We start from the raw sequence: 17,302 nt of genomic DNA, 5'->3' as shown, positions 1-17,302 counted from the left end.
TATGAATTTATGCAGGGACAGAGCCCCCACAATATTTCCACTTTGGGGGCCCTAGCCTCCTTTACCTGCCTGGTTCCACCATCCCTGGCAAAAATATTTACAGTGCGTGATCCTGATTATAGTTTAAAGATGTCCATGAAAATACAGGAGTTATTACAAAAATGTTAACCTTAGAATTATTGCATATTCTTTATTTTAACATGAGAAACTTAAAACAATCACTGAGGTATTTTAGTAAGTAAAAAAATTAATTAGCCAATCTGTTTGCATACAATGAAAGAGCCGTAAAAATTTTCAGCATTAACTAAATACCCTTTATAGCACTTGTAGCCAATTAATTTATTTATCAGTGTGTTACCTAGTGTTATGGTCAATTCATTAGTTATTTCATATATCATTAACGTGTGCTAAATAGATTTCAGTTGTAGGTACAGATGTAAGATAGGATTCTAGAAGTATAAGATTGACAAGTATTTACGACAGATAAATGCATATTAGGTATACAAGCAAGGCCTGGTTGTAATGCAAGGCCTATAAGCTGGGGCCTATAAGATTTTAGCTTAGCCACACTAGGCTGCAGGCTTAAGGAGACTTGACATGAGTGGGTGATCTAAGATTGACTCTATGCTAATAAAACCACAAGATTACTGTAAAAGATGTGCCAATAAGTGATGTTAAGGAAAAACAGACTGCAGTAAACTGCAAGACACAAGCTGTAACATCACACAAAGTTCTGTTCTGACCATAGGTCACCCTGGAAACAGGTTGATGCTAATAAGGAAAAGAGAAACTAAGAGAACAACCTATGGAAAGTGAGGCACCCCAAAATTGATGGGTATGGAAGTACAGATAAGGAAAAAGAGGTTGAAACCCTCCTGCATATGAATAAGGTGTTAGGTGTGGTCAGAAAAACAATATAAATGAGGTTCTCTGGTTAGGTAAAAGTGGGAAGACACCGATGGAAGACCCCCTCTATCAATGGCCACCATTTAAGAGATCCACCAGACTCAATAATATCTTGGGCTATTGCTTGGAATCTCTCAGGTTGTGTAGACATTATGTGAGTGTAACATATGAATACAACCAAGACTGTTTTACATGTCACTATGTTGTGGTCACTGTATTTGTTTTTCATGTGCTCCTAAGAGTCTCCCAATCTAAAAGAACTATAAAGGGTAACTTTCATCACATTAATCTGAAAAACTGTGGCCGCACAGGAGCTGAACTCAGAGTGAGGTAACACAGAACTATCAATCAATTCAATTTAAAATAAAGGGTACACTACAACTCTGCTTTACTTGTATAAGTTATAACCTAACTATACGAAGCATTTCTCCCGTATACTTGCCTTTTTTATAAGGTGAGGCTCTAATCCATTTTCTTTCACAGACTGGCAAATAGCAAACAAAGCCTGCTTTTCACACACAGGACTGCAACATAAAACCATGGTTATCAGCAACAGAAGAACTGCTCTTCTATTACACTGCTCATCCAAGAGGTCTTCAGGGCTCATGCCACCACGTGCCTTCATCGATTAAGAATGAAATAACTGTTAAGAATGTTAAATGGGAGCCTCTGAACTCTTACATGAGCTAAAAAACTAAAAACACTCTTCATAACAATATAATGGAGCCAGTATGTTGAGCTCCTGAGATGCATATGGGGAATGGAATGGATGGCTTAGGAATTCAACTGCCACCTCTCCCCTCCTATGGAACAGCGCTGCTGAGCTATCAAGTCAGTCTCATGCAATCATCTTACTTGGAAGGCTGGTGACTATAATTTGAGGTTGGGAATACATGCTAAAACAAAGAAAAATATGAAAGGATCCTTAAGACTTGGAAGAAAAGTCAAGAAGCCATCATGTGGTGGGAAAGGAGAAGAAAAAATGACGGATGCGAGGGAGAAAACTGTATGGATATCCCCCAACGGAATTCCAATTATCCTACAACATAAATGCAGCTTATCCCTTTCTCTAATTCTCCCCTAGTCTTGTCATTTTTAAACCAAATTTGGGGTTTGTGAAAGTTACTGCACAGAACATGGAAATATTTCTCTTATGAAAATGTAAGCCCTTTGTTTTTACACTACACAGATACAATATTCATGGGCACAATCTCTGGAAAGAGAGAGAGAAAAATGTTCTCTCTGTTAGCATCTATGTACCTCTGAAAGCAGCTGCATAAAATTGAGGTTACTTACCTGTAACGAAGGTTCTTTGAGATGTGTGGTCTATATTTGAATTCCACAGATGGCCACACATTGGCACCATGCACCTGAGTTTGGAGATCTGTAGCAAGTAGTGTCCATTAGTCTACACGTGTGCAGTTGTTTTCTTCATGATAAGAACTGAGGGCATAAGGGGTAGTGTAGTTCCTCTTCTTTCCGCAAATCAGATAAGATTTGAAGCACAGGGGAAGGAGGGCAGCTAGTGGAATACAGCTAGGGACCACATACCTTGGAAGAACCTCCGGTTACATGTAATCAATCTCCATTTCTTCTTCAAGTGCTGGTCCCTATGTGTATTCCACACGAATGTGATTAACAAGCAGTATTTAAATGGGGGGGATGGGATGGGGAGGAGTGTCAAAGATGCAGTTGGTATAGATACTTCTAATACTGCACTCCCAACAGCTGCATATGCAGAGGAGGCTTGAACTAATGTGTAATGCTTTGTGAATGTATGGATGGAGCTCCAGGTAGCTGGGTTGTAAATGTCCAAGAAGTGGAGGGCTGTTCTTCAACAAGTGTAGGGACTCGTCCATCTTCTTTCTGAATAAGCTAGACTCTTCAAAAGGCAAATTCTCTATGGTATTTTGAACCTCCATTAGAAACCCCAAGGAGTGCAGCCAAGACTCATGCCTCATGGCTATGCCTGTGGCTATCCCTCTAGATGCAGTATCAACTGCATCCATTGCAGCTTGAAGGGTCATTCTGGCCAATAGTCTTCTTCAATGAGAGCCTGGAATTGGGCTCTGTCTTCTTAAGAGAGTTTGTTCTTAAAGTCTAAAACCCAAAAGTAAATTATTGAAATAATATTTTGCTAACAAAGCTTGATAGTTATGGAACTGAAAATGTGTAGTCTTCCTCCCCAGATCAAGTCATTTTGAATCCTTACCTGTCAGTGTAGCCTTGAGATGTTGTAATCTAGACCACTCAGTGGCTTCCTGCACCACCAGGGAGTTGGGTGCTGGGTGTATAAAGAGGAACAGGAACTCAGCTCCTTTGGCTGATATAAAATAGCATCTCTCAGTCCTTGCACAGTGGGGATACAAGAGACCAGAGTGTGTCAGACCACCTCTGCTAGTTCCATCATGGCTTCCGTACTGGGAAGGTCACCCTACTGGGACCAGGAGGTTATAAAATGTCAAGGAGACAATGCTGGATATCCTGGATTTCTTCTATTGGAATATGGAGGTCATACGCTACTCTCTGCAGAAGCTCCTGATATTGCCTGTGGTCACCAGGTGAAGATGGCGAAGATGGGGCAATTGCAGCTTCTGGCAAGGAAGATGAAACACCTATTGGTACCTGTGGATCCAGCTCAATCTCCTCTATCTCATGCTCCAATTGAGAGTGTAGGTGTTGCATGAGAGTGGTATGGTGGGTTGCATGGGTGGAGCCAGGATGTCTACTGTAGGGATCCCAGGAGCCCTAATCGGGCCAGTAGGAAGGGTCGACCAGTTGAGGGTCACTGTACCATCAGTCCCTTGGGTAGTCATATTGGGGTGAAGGATGGACACTGGATCTTCTCGAGTATCTGTCCAGACTCACGTCCCTACATGGGGGTGAAGGATCGCCTGGAACCTCAAACTCCTCTGAAGAGAAGGCCAGCTCCCATTCCACCAGCAGAGCTGTCAGTACTGGTAGATGAAAGCTCCATCTTAAGGGGTGACAAGGTGAATGTTCCTGTCTCCTTGAAGTAGTTTTCTCCTCTGGAGTGACAATGTCTTTCAGAAAGGTAAGACCCAAAAGATAATGAGACTGAGGATAAGGAAGGATAAAGATATCCACAGGTGAGGTGTAAGTTTCAGTCTGTCCTGGAGTCTGGGGCATTACAGTAGTCAGGATCAATGGATCTGGCACATCTATAGTCATCATGGATGGCAGGTTTTACAGGGATGAGATGGTACTGTACCATTGAAGAGTCTATATGTGAACTCTTAGATGGTCTCGGTGGGTGCCGATCCTCAGGCTTAGGAGCCAGAACAGGCGTTGGTACTGGAGGATTCTTTTTCCTTCATGCCTTGCTCCCATGGCCAGAGGGTTTAAGTAAGCCTAATTCCTTAACGGGGACTCACCCAACTTGGACACAGTTGGGGAGGGATCCCTTCCCCTGGAAGCAGATCTGGAAGTAGATCTGTCCTTATGCTTGTGAGTGCTCCTTACTCTCATGAGAAGCCCTGGATGACAACTCCTTGGGCTTAGCAGCTCTGACTTCCACTCCTGAGTTAGTGCTCAGAGGGGTACTAGTAATTGGTTGAGGCTGATGTAAAAAGGGGTCCCCCTGGCCTGGATTAGACTGAGGTCTCTAGCCGTCTCCATCAGATGTTTTCTCAGCTGGAGCCCAGGAACTTTGCAGGTGGGGGAAATGAGCAGCAAATGCTGCACTTGGCAGAGGTATGTGCCTTTTCCAGGCAGTAGAGGCAGCGTTGGTGCTTGTTACTCATGGAGAAGGAGTGGGGGCAGGATACACAGTTCTTTAACTCAAGGACTCTGGGCACAGTCTTTGTGCATGGGGAAAGACACCCCGAGACAAGAAAACTAAGCTATACTAACTATGCTAAGATTAAAATATTACACTAAAATACTAAACCTATTCACAATATATTTACAGTCTCATTAAGAGAAAGCAGCAAAAAGAAATCTGTGGACAGAAGATTCCAACTCAGGCCATGTGGTAATAAGAAAGAACTGGAGAGGTATTAGTCCACACTGCCCTTTAAGCCTTCAGTTCAGAACACGGTAACAACTGCTCATTTGGAGACCAATGGACACTACTTGCTAGAAATCTCCAAATTAAGATGCATGATATGCAGGAGTACCTACATGTGGAATACACACAGGGACCAGCACTCAAAAAACAATCATGCATTCTCACTCCTGCATCCACTGTCAAAGCTTTTTATTATTTTTATATATACCTATGACAGTGCTTAAAGCTGCAATGCAGGCTTCCCTACATCACATATACCATGAACTTAAACCCTGACTTCAAGAAACTACCTCTGGAGATGATAGAGTATTTCAAGTTCACTGTTTATTCAAAATGGTAACCTCTGAAACAGCCCACATGGGTGCCAATTTATGTCAATTGTGGTAGTGCTTTTTGAAGGGAGCACCTGTCTAGTAGTAACTATACTAAGGCCACTATCTCATTTCTCAGGAACTATTCACTGGTAACGTCTTTAGAAAAGCTTGTAGAGGCAGATAATGGTTGACAGCGATGCCTGGAAAACCTCCTTTTATCCCAGATGATGTTTCACATAATAGTGGCTGTGCACCAGGGAAACAGAGACAGAAAACTGTCTACATGCTTATATAATGTTTCTTATTAATAATAAAATATTAAATCAGTGAGTGATAGATAAAAGGAAGATCTAAAGTGCACCAAATTTAGTAATCAAATGCTACGGACATAGGCACATAAATATAGGCACTTAAATATTTAGACTGGAAACTCTTTGAGGTGAGACTGTCTACTATGATGTGTCTGTACAGTGCCTAGCACAATGAAACGCCATTTTTGGTTGATCCTTAGACTACTGTAATAATCATGATTATTATGATTAGTAAGGATTCAGAGGGCTAGCAGTCTGGAAAATGGCAGCATTAAAAGGGTTTAACCATCTGTAGCACGGACAGGACAGTGACAAGGGAGGTGTCTAGTGAAAAATGTTGCCCCTTGGTTCACTAGTCATGAAAAATGACAGTCTTCTAGCAATGACAAAGTTCTTAGAAAATGAAGCATATGGCCCTGAACATTTACACATGCTTAATGATTAGATCTTATTACCAGATCTCTCATTCCTTCTTGAACTCTGAAGTATACATTCTCAAAGGCCTTTTGTTGGATCTTCAAAGGAAGAGCTTTTGGCAATCCAGAAGAATCTCTCTGTTTCACATCTTGGAACAAACTTAAAGTAAAATGAGGACAACAATTATTTAACCTAACAATTAATCTTCAGAACTGGTGTATATTTTACAAGGTATATATTACGGTTTCTTTGTTTTGAGGGACAGAAGGCAGTGTCTGGAATCTGCATTTTTCAAAGGCCTTGTGTTGAGTCAACCCTTCCTCCATCCAAAAATGTTCAGATGGAAGTATGAGCATTTGCTGGGTGGAAGGGAGAGGAATCATCTGAAAGTGTCCAAGTCCTCTCCAATCCCTGCCAACCAGGGAGCAAAGGACCCAAACTCTCATCCTTTGTCACTGTTGTCTTTACCTCATGGAGCACTGCAAGGATAAATTCATTAATATTTGTGAAGAGTTCCTCAGAAGCTCTCTTATTTAGGCAAAGGACAAAATCATTGCTTGTCTAGCACAAGGCATCACATTATCTACAGTACTTAGTCTATTTTTTCCATGAAGTATATTTACATGAAGGGTCTACACACAATGGGTTTTACACAAGAGCTACATAGCACGCAAAAGAGAAAAACTGTCTATTATCCTTAAATACACTGATTTGATTACCTAAACAAACTACAAAAAGGTCTAGGTTATCACCTGGTTATTGACTTTGCAGCAAGCATGCAAACTTGATGGTAGCTATCTGCGAGGAAATGTGGGAAAGCATCACTCACAGGCAGATCTTTATCATTTACATTAAGCACAGCCCAATTTGAATGAGGATCAGCCTGAAGAAAATTAACATTTGTTGTTAAATATGTATGGAATTTATACAGAAATGAACACTGGACATACTTGTTATACTGATGTATGCAATAGCTCTTTCGACAGTACTTTCAAGCAAACATTGAGTATTACATTTACTCCACCAGTAATACTCAGCCCCAGGCTCAAGAGCCAAAAGTGGCTCTTTAATATGTTACCTGTGGCTCCTTGCAGCACATGACATTAAAGTTATCAACCAATCTGGATGCTTTTACTATGTCATTAACCAATTAAGGTATCAACTTGCACTAAGTTATTAACTTATTTGCTGTGAGAATAACATATATATATATATATAATTAATATAAACTAAATATTTCACCGTCATACTGTTTAAATATGAATAGTACTTATAGAAAATGAAACAATGAATTCACACTATTGTGGCTCTTTGGGAAATGCCGATTGCTAATTTGGCTCCTGAACCACTAAGATCTGAGTATCACCGTACTACACTAACATCACATAGGAAAATATGGTTCACCTCAAGTAGGGCTTTCATGCAGTTCAGTAGGGCCACTCTTACTGGAGCTGTACATCTCCCTTCCTTTGTCAAGTGCCTGAAACAGAAGCCATTTAAATATGCGAAAAATACTATTACAAGATAATGTCAGGAAAAAAGTCTTCAGAGATTACTCTCTGCTCTCTGTAATTCATTCTTAGATGCTTTTAAGTAACACTTCTGACCTGATTAGCAAGCATCTTTTCCCCCGAGTTTTAAAGGACTATTTATTTTCTTCTTTGTGTATCAATATAATAAACACTACTTGGAAGAGTGTTTGTTAATTATTGCTGTAAAGCCAGCAGGGAGAATTCTCTCTTTTTTCTCTCAGTTAATTTTATTTAATTATCTTGGCAATGGACTAAGGAATTTAAAAAACAACTCAGGATCTGGAAATCACTGCCCCATCATATTGATGTTTGGATCTAAGTTTACCTTTCAACGTGCCTTTAAACTATCACTTAGTGGCTATGAGGATCAGTGATCTAATTTTAATATAGAACAGACACCCGAAAAGATCCACATGGGAGAAGTGTATAAGTCATCAGTCATCAAGCCAAGAAATAGACTGCTGCATAAAATAAATAAAACATACCAAAATGCTCCCACCACAGTTAAAAATTGTCCTTGGACTTCCCCTGTTTCTTCCACATTTGGGTTGGCTTGGCCCAACCCCACTGCTACGGGAAGTAGATTATTTAGAATTGCTTGACAAACTTCTTGATCTCGACGATACAAGGAACACACATCACTGGGAAAGAAAGAAGAGATAGCTTTACAAGCCAAACAGTAATAAAACCAGATAGTTGCTGAATAAAATATTTTTATTACTATATAATTGATGTTATTTCTTACGAAAGAGGCTTGAGAAGCATGAGAAGATCGTCTTCTGGCAACAAATTTTCTTCAGTTGGGAGTTCCTTCAAAAGGACTAAATACTAAGGCATAATTAAAAATAGAACACATTAGTCATATTTTTATATACACACACGAAAACAAAATAACAAGGATAAGCATTTTCAATGGCTGCTAAATGCTTTATGTCAAATATTTATGTCAATATTTAGGACAAAGCATTATTGAAAATATTTATGTCAATTTTTACAGTTAGATAATTTGACATTTGTTTCATTCAAATGAATTATTTGATGCACAATAATATGGGCAATTAAACCTTATATTTTGGCACGTAAACATATCAGCTCTAGTAGTCGGAAAGGAGTTCCTATACTCTGTCCCAGAGAATAAGACTGCACAACCTCCAAGCCACCTGCTAATGGTGAAAACTGAAGGAAGATACCATATGGCCCAATAGTCTAGTGTCTGGTTTCTGACAAACCCTATAAGCTATTTAAAAAAAATTTAAATCTTCAGAAGCAGACACTATAAGTTTTTCTGAGTCCAAGAGAATGGCCACAGAATGTGTGTATGACTTTCAGAGATAGTGTTTATGTACAGAGAGATAACTGCTGAATCAAGAAGTTTCTCAATATCACACTCACCACCTGTAGATGCAGTGATTTAGCAGTATCAAATATACTTTTATCAATTAGCGTTAACAGCTTCCGCCGTATGTCAGGAGCTCTGAAGCAGACTGTATGGATTTGTGCTGTAGTTACACATAGACACAAAAATCTCAGAATTTCAAGGAGGAGTAAATCCTGCTTTGTCAAATGTTCTTCAGCTAATGGACTCATAGCACCTGAAAAAAAATTTCTTGTCAAGTACAAAAAAATGCTTCTTCTAGGAAAATAAAAGTTACATTAAAAATATGATAGAGTTATGTGCATTTATCAAGTTAAATTATATTCTCAAAAAAATGTAAGATTGGCAGTCTTGAAGTCTCTTAGCTACAGAATAGGTACAGTATGGACAGCAGCAGCTCAACCTTTCTCCATCCTAAGTGAGGCCCCTGTTCCAGAGTGACCACCTCTAGAAACAGAAGGGTATTTTTCACTCTCTATATCCAGACATACCCTAGGCCTCTGTGCAAAAACCGGCAACCAGACTATCAACAGAACCATTTGTTATGTGTTTTTTTGTGGACACTTGCCACTCAGAATTTGGTTGAGACCACAAACAAATTTCCACACATTTTACAAAGCCCACCCAACAAACCTAAGGTGATGACAACTGACTCTATACTACTGACTGGGTCCAAATTTGTGACCTAGAGAGAATGGCTCCATATACAAGTCAATTTTCTGCAATGTCCAGAACTGCTGCCACTGTCACCAACTCCAAGTGTTTACTATTATTTATCAAATGATCTGGAGGAACTAATTCCAGAGGTTCTCATTCAACACAGTGGAATAAGCGGACAAAGAACAGTTTGAAGTATTAGCATAACAAAATGATCTTTCCCCTCCAAAATAAAATAGAAATCATAGTCCTGACTAAGGCATAAGGTGATCTCAGATTTCAAAACAAAACACTATATCACTGATGGTGCCAAACCAGCCTGGTAGGAAAAAAAACTGGGTCATGGATAAGGAAAGTGCCATCTCTTTTGCATGTCTGGATATGTGAGAAAGCTGACCTTGCCAAAGAGGTGATAGACCTACTCTGCAAGAAAAGAGACAATTAGAAAACACAAGAAAATATCCTGGTACTGGGTATGAAGGGAAGCACGGACTAGTGATTAGACCTGGAGACCTGAGCTCTACTCCCTGCTCTGCTACAGACTCACTGTGTGACCCTGAACAAGTTATTTACTTTATCTGCTTCAGTTTTACCAACTGTAAACTAAGAATAGTAGTTTCCTCCCAAGGCTTTAGTTAACGTTTGTACAACAATACGGAATTGCTAAGCACTGTTATTGTTCTGGGAAGCAAATGGCTCAACTACAATCCCAGCTACTGTAATGGTCCAATGTATTGCCTAACTGTGATGTGAGACAGGTGGGCAGTGTAAGATTGAAAGAAGCATGTGCCCTACACTTATGCAAACAATTCTGGGCAGAAAGCATACTTTCACTTACCAGTTATGTTTTGCATCTCCCCAGACTCATTTGCATCACCGAAGTCAGTGATACAGTGATCATCAAATCGGTCCATGGCTACATGGTTATCTACTTCCATTGCACTCTCTTCAATATCGTCTTCCATTAGGTCTACGTCTCCAGCATCACTTGGTTTGCCAGTAAAGACCATCTAACAAAAGCATCACATTCTTGTAAAAAATTTTCGGTGGCTGAAGATGCCATATAGGTAACAGAACATGGAAACAGACCATCATTTCCTTGTGAACCAAACAGAGTGAGAAAGGACATGGGATGCTAAGATCATGAATTTACTCACTTTAGTAGTGTGCACACCATGTGGGTCAATAAGTTTTTTTAAAAAATAATACTTTCTGCTATACAACATGTGTTCATTTTGCTGTTACCTGTCCTCACATTTTTCCACTTCTCTGTTTTCTCTACCTATCCCATCATGTCATACATCTAGTTATTTGAGCCAAAGGGTGTCTTCCTGTTACTTGTTTGTATATTTCCAAGCACACAGTAGGGTCCTGATTCTTGACAGGGCCCCTTCAGCAGTATTGTACTACATACAGTAAATAATAATTATAATTGTAGTTAATCTCACTGAAATCCCTGTTTGCACTTCTGTGCAACCTACCAACTTAAAGTCATCAACTATGAAGCATTATATTTACTTCAGCCTTCTGCGATAAACCCATCTTCTAGTTAGCTAGTGCACTGTGTGTGATTTGAACTGTTTTCTTTAGATGGTGAGCTCTTTGGGAAAGAGACTGCTTTCTTTTCGGGGTTTCGTAGAATGTCGACTGAATTGTTAGCACTTAAACACCAACGTTACTTTAGAAACTGGCAAACTTCTGATTAGAAAGAAACCAGAGCATGACACAAGGACTCCCTAAATAATTACTGTTCAACCAACTGGCTGACAAGCTAACAGTAGTGAGACTGTCAGCTTCTCCTCACGCACAATACTAAGTATGTTATTTATTTGGATGGGACACCCAGCTCAAGGTGCATTGGAAGTGGATGAGGATACAGTTTCCAGGTTTTTACTAAACTTAGTGATGCCACATTCTGTTCCCTTGCTACTAAGTGTAGGACAGAAGTGTACATATTTGAAGAATTCAGCATGAATATTTATTTTTCAAGCACCTTTAAAAAGTTACTTTAACAGCATAAAAATCCTTCATCTTTTCCAAATGCAAAAAAACATTTAACAAAAAACAGATGAGCTTAATACAATGAAAAAGAAATGGAAGCAAATTCTTATGTGCTTGCAGCTCCCAGATTTGACCTTGATTCAGATCTGTTACATGGACAAGTATTTCTGGCATTTATTATCAAATCAATTACCGAAAAGCACAGGTACAAGCTAGTGCAACAGGTGATGCTGTAAGATGTATGGCTGAGTAGTAAGATGTGTGTTTTGACAATCTTAAGCATAAATTAAGCTGTTTGTGGATGTTAAAATAACTGATCAAAAAGCCATAACTACTTACGTAAACTTTACAATGTGTTTCTATTTTTCATTCACTTAATGAAAGTGGGGCTTATAATTTATTATTTCTATAGCTTTATCAGTGTGCTCTTTTCATTCATATAGTATCAAAACAAGGCTTAAACAATATAACTAAATTTTGGACACAAGATTAGTATAGTACTTTGATCAATGTTTTTTCATTGTTCACACGTGTAGGAATGGTCCAAACAAACACTACTAGTTAGAAAGGCCCTTAAGCCTGATATATTTTTATTGCCTAATTTGTTTTCTGTAATAAAATCACATTTGGTTTGTCTCTGAGTTATTTATACTGTATAAATAATCCTCATGCAAAGAAACATAGCATCTAGAGAAACATACTTACCAGATGTTTGCAAATATCTACAAAATCATTCATCGCCTTTGATGTTAACAAACTCAGGAATAAGCCTGATAAGATCTTACTTGGACTGCTCTGTCAGAAAGTAAAGTATACAGACCAGTTATCACAGTACATAACATATTCTGTTTTTAGAAAGGAATCCACACTGTGAATACATTAAACAGATAATATTAAGAATACAGGTCCAGATTCCAATCTCAAAGGAGTGTGTCATGCATTACAATTTATCTTGAAAAATCCGAAACGGAACATGTCTGTAAGCAAGTTCAAATATATTACTAATCAAGTAGAAAAGTTTTTTTTCTAAAATGTTATCAGTTTGGCTGTTTTTTGTGTCAGAGAGAGGTACTGTAATCTCTCTCATCTGTGTCATTTTGGATAAATGACTTTTTTAAAACTCCAATGAGAAAACAAAAAAATTGAATATTAATCAAAGATTTAAAAAAAAATCACGATTTCTTTAAAATCCTCTCATATACCTATTTATTGCATTACCTTGAAGAACAGTCATAGAATGAGTAGTAGCCTCCAGGATGTGTAAAAAAAGAAAACATTCTAGTAATGTATCTGTAAGCGGCAGCCACATCCTAGTGATGCTATAGTTAAAGCTGAGGTGGATTTCAATATTAAATCTTTATTTTCAAGGGTCTTTTTGGGCACAAATATTTATTCCAGGAGCTGTTGCAAGGAGTGGCTACAACTTTAACCTTTACGCTAATGCAACACAGTGCACCTTATGTTGCATTAAACTTTTTTTACTGAATGATAGCGGTGGCAGTAAATATTATAGCTAAGGCTAGCAGCCTGCATTCTAGCCCCATTTCAGTCACTCATAACTTTCTGAAACTTTTTTTGATCAAAAACTGTGCTGTGCTTGGTCTCCGCACAGAGATTATTTTCAAAAAACGGGTCCCTTGTTTCTGAGCACAGGGAGTTTAAAAACATCTCTCTCAATTATAACGATAAAAATTCTGGTAATTTTTTTAAATAGTCATAGAGCCAAACTGTGGGGACTGAAATATCCTGCACTGGTTTTGATCTGACAGGTGAACATCTGAAAATTACTCATGGATCACATGCAGGAGATTTTTTTCTGATGAGTTCAAAAGCTGCACAGCTAAGGAGAGGTTTGCTTCACATGCATGCATAGCTAACTTATCTGCATAGTGACAAGTTGAGAAGTGCAATTAAACAGAATATTGCAAACAGGAAAATACAGTGGGGGCTGGGTTTATGCTAAAACTGCCATCGCCTAGCCTGGTTCTGCAGACTGTGGCACAGCTGCTAAGGTGAAGAAGAGGGGTTCCTTCCTGCATATATTAGAAGATGCTGGGATGTACAAATGTGTTAAGAACATACTAAAGTCCTCATCAAAATGAAGTTGACAGAAAGACTCTCATTGACTTCAATGGGCTTTGGATCAGACATTATACTCCCTATAATAAGGCTGGGTCAAGTGCACACTGAATTTGTAGCTCATCTTTTGCTGATCACGTAAGCAACAAAAGGGCTAAATAAAGGTTCCTGAAGACTTTGTAAGGTGTGCAGGAGGGAGCCTCATTTCTGATGTACCTCAGGATATCCGAAGCAGGGTGAGGTGCAAAACTGAGTACCAACTAAGGTGGATAGACAGGGACTCCCTCTAATAGACTCTAGTCTTGTCTCACCAAATACTGATTTAGTTATTAAATTTATTCTCACCATTGTCTATTTATTGCTGCCTAAAAGATCTTTCAATTTCTAGAGAGTAAAGCTCCTTTTTATGTTTTATCCCCTCTTTTTTGCCTACTGTTTTGCCCAGGAAATTCCACATAAATCACGAGGGAAGTTTTCAAAGGGCCAAATGTAAGTTGGGAGTCTATTTGTGCCTTTGAAAATCTCCCTCTAAGTGAAGAGAATGTTAAAATTGCATAATTAATCGTTCAAAATGCAGGAAATGCTATGGGTTAAGGTTGCACGCTTGAGGTTCTAAATCCATTGTGAGCTCTGCCCTCTTGTGTACATGCTCTACAATATGGTATTTAATTTCATGATAAAACACTGGGCCACACCCTCAGCTGAATCAAATCAGCATAGCTTTGCTGACTTCAATGACTTTACAATACAGCCTTTAATTACATAATTGTATACAATTTTCAACAACAGAATTTTTTTCCCCAATGCTGACTTCAACAGAGCTTGTAGCTGACTTAATGAAGCATCATCAGTTTACACCAGCTGAGGATCTGGTTCATTATTTCTCAAATATTACACCATACAATTTTTTTGTTCAGATATAGGTGTAGGCCCTTGCAGTAACATGTACTACTCTGCATATGCCAGACAGGGATGATTGTAATATACTCTATCAGATATATATAGTACTCCACTTACTACAGAGTAAGTATAGGGGGGAGGGATAGCTCAGTGGTTTGAGCATTGGCCTGCTAAACCCAGGGTTGCGAGCTCAGTCCTTGAGGGGACCATTTAGGGATCTGGGGCAAAAATTGGGGATTGGTCTTGCTTTGAGCAGGGGATTGGAATAGATGATCTCCTGAGTGCCCTTCTAACCCTGATATTCTATGATTCTATGATAAGAACATAAGAACGGCCATACTGGGTCAGACCATCTAGCCCAGTATCCTGTCTTCTGACAGTGGCCAATGACAGGTGCTTCAGAGGGAATGAACAGAACAGGTAATCATCAAGTGATCCATCCTGTCGCCCATTCCCAGCTTCTGACAAACAAAGGCTAGGAATTTCAGAGCATGGTTTTGCATCGGAACAATACTGAATATATATTAGCATATACAGGCCTCCTAAATTCACAATTCATAGTCAACTGTCTGATCCTCTTAATTGTATCTAAGAAAGAACATTCTGCTGGTTGGAGAGAGAACACAGTAAAAAGTACATACCTTAGTGAATAGAGAACTTATATTAAAGAACAGTCAAAAAGAAACTGATTGATGATAATGAAATTCATGTAAGTGTAAAATGATAAGGACTTAAGATTATAGAAAAAAGTATTTTATATTGTACTGTATTTGAGAAATAGCATGCAACTGAAAACTACTGTAATGCATGCTCATAAGGAGGTAGGAGTTGAAGTTGCATATCATTGCCTTAACTTTGGCATTTCCTGATATAAATGTGCAACTTTAATGTTCGAATAGTTTTTTCCCTATGTAATACATAATTCAGTAAATATGAAAGAGATAAACATCTCAGAAGCTTACAAAATACATTATTATTGCTTTTTAAAAGTTACAGTTAAGTTAGCTATATATTACAGAATAGAAATAATGGACAAACATTTTTTTAAATATCCTACCTTGGTACAATTACATAAGCAGTTGGTACACAGGGTTATCAAAGTCCTCAATGAGATGATCCTAGAGTCTTCATTTAGTTTACTTTTAGACTGAGAAATGCTTTCTCCAACATAATGCATGAGAGACTATTAAAAACAGAAATACAAATACAATGTAGTAAAAATCTCTCAGTCACATATTTCCCTTATTTGACTGCATGCACGCACGTACACACAGACGTGGTTCTGCTGCACATTTAAGCTTCGCTATTTAGGTCATGAGTTAGTAGTTTTGGAGTGGAAGGTTTGCTTTTTTTTTTCCATTTTAAACATTCATTGCTCTCTAGAGGTGCTGAACTGACCACACAGGCCTGATAGAAATTCAAATTTTCTAATCACTAAGGAAAAACATGGCATTTGTCCATATTGCCCTGATATTGTGCTTCAACTCTGAAGCAAGGCACCACCTCTAGTCATGAAAAGATCATTCAATCTCCATGTGTGTTCAGTCTTTGACCTACCTGCTCAGATTCCCAACAAAGAAGTTAAACAGTTTTAGTAGTGATGGTGGCTTTATAGATACATGGCTACTAGGGAATTAGAGCAGGACTACCAAATAAGTTCAAAAAGTCAAAGTGCTCTCAGTGACTAATTCATTACCAATATGGATAGATCTGCACAAGTGACCTAGAGGTGAAGGGTGCCATTAGCTTATTAACAAACCCCTTAGCTATCTGGACACTGATCATTTTGATTTTTTATATTTTCCCAAAAGCAAGTAGGCAAAATTTTAATAACTAGAATATCTTCAATTGCAAAATAATTGTAGTTTTAGTAGCGTGTATGTAATTTTAGTTATGCCTAGTTTCTGTTACAGCTTAAAAAAGAAAATTCTATATAATTATTTTAGTAATAGTGAGAAAATATTTAATCTAGTCCCCATACATTAAATACGTATTGAATTCTGTCACCTACTGTGACAGATTTGTTAAGCAAAAACCAGCAGAAACAATTGTTTTATGTTTTGAAAATATGAAAATACTCATTTTTAATAATTATTCATCATTTTAATGTTATTGAATATTGTTTTCTTTACAGTTATCAAACACACATTATTACTAACCTTAGCTTTATGGAACAATTCTGATTTACATGCATCCTCTTCAGTTAATGTGCCAGCATAGCAATAGCAGCTAAGAACACCAGTCAAGAGACTGGCACATCGGACTAGGTGTTCTGCAGTAGTAGACTTGGAATTAATCTAATGCATAATATAAATACATCATAAATTTTACAGTAAATGGTGCTTCAGCAGCTTACATAGCTATTAATGGTTCTTTTAATGCTTTAACGTTTATTACATTAATACTTCTCTTCTATACTGTACAGCCTTTCAACAAAGGATCACAAAGAACTTTACAAACAGCTTCATTACACTCCTGTAAAATAGGTAAGTATTTTTATCTGTAATTTAAAGATGAACAGATGTAGGCACAGAACTTATGTGACTTGCTCAAGATCATTGGCAAACCCAGGAATAAGCCAGTTCAAGAACAGTAAGATACTAACAACAGTGTAGCCTTGTCTAAGGAACTGGAACGTTCAAAATTGCAATTCCTTTTCTTCCCAGGCACAAGCTGATAGTCACCACTAAGGTGAAATCCTGGCTCTACTGCTATCAATGAGAGCTCTAACATTTACTGAATTGGGCCAGGACTTCACCTGAGATGTTTAATTAGGTACT

At 38.3% G+C, this 17,302-nt stretch overlaps 1 protein-coding gene across 3 annotated transcripts in view; it reads right to left on the bottom strand.

Annotated features, from left to right (window-relative positions):
* The window catches only part of ATM (ATM serine/threonine kinase), a 146,245-nt gene that overhangs the window by 90,339 nt on the left and 38,604 nt on the right, over positions 1–17,302 (bottom strand). For all 3 annotated transcript variants that reach the window (XM_077808924.1, XM_077808908.1, XM_077808917.1), the window contains exons 14-24: positions 16,682–16,819; positions 15,580–15,705; positions 12,249–12,338; positions 10,381–10,552; positions 8,903–9,102; positions 8,256–8,338; positions 7,996–8,151; positions 7,383–7,458; positions 6,731–6,861; positions 6,017–6,137; positions 1,349–1,525 (exon numbers count right to left, since the gene is read on the bottom strand). In XM_077808924.1, the coding sequence (XP_077665050.1) occupies positions 1,349–1,525; positions 6,017–6,137; positions 6,731–6,861; positions 7,383–7,458; positions 7,996–8,151; positions 8,256–8,338; positions 8,903–9,102; positions 10,381–10,552; positions 12,249–12,338; positions 15,580–15,705; positions 16,682–16,819 (1,470 nt within the window). The remainder of the gene's footprint in view (positions 1–1,348; positions 1,526–6,016; positions 6,138–6,730; positions 6,862–7,382; positions 7,459–7,995; positions 8,152–8,255; positions 8,339–8,902; positions 9,103–10,380; positions 10,553–12,248; positions 12,339–15,579; positions 15,706–16,681; positions 16,820–17,302) is intronic.

The sequence above is a fragment of the Eretmochelys imbricata genome, chromosome 1 (assembly GCF_965152235.1).
Source record: "Eretmochelys imbricata isolate rEreImb1 chromosome 1, rEreImb1.hap1, whole genome shotgun sequence".
Taxonomy (NCBI): domain Eukaryota; kingdom Metazoa; phylum Chordata; order Testudines; family Cheloniidae; genus Eretmochelys; species Eretmochelys imbricata.
This window is presented reverse-complemented; position numbering and strand designations above follow the sequence as displayed.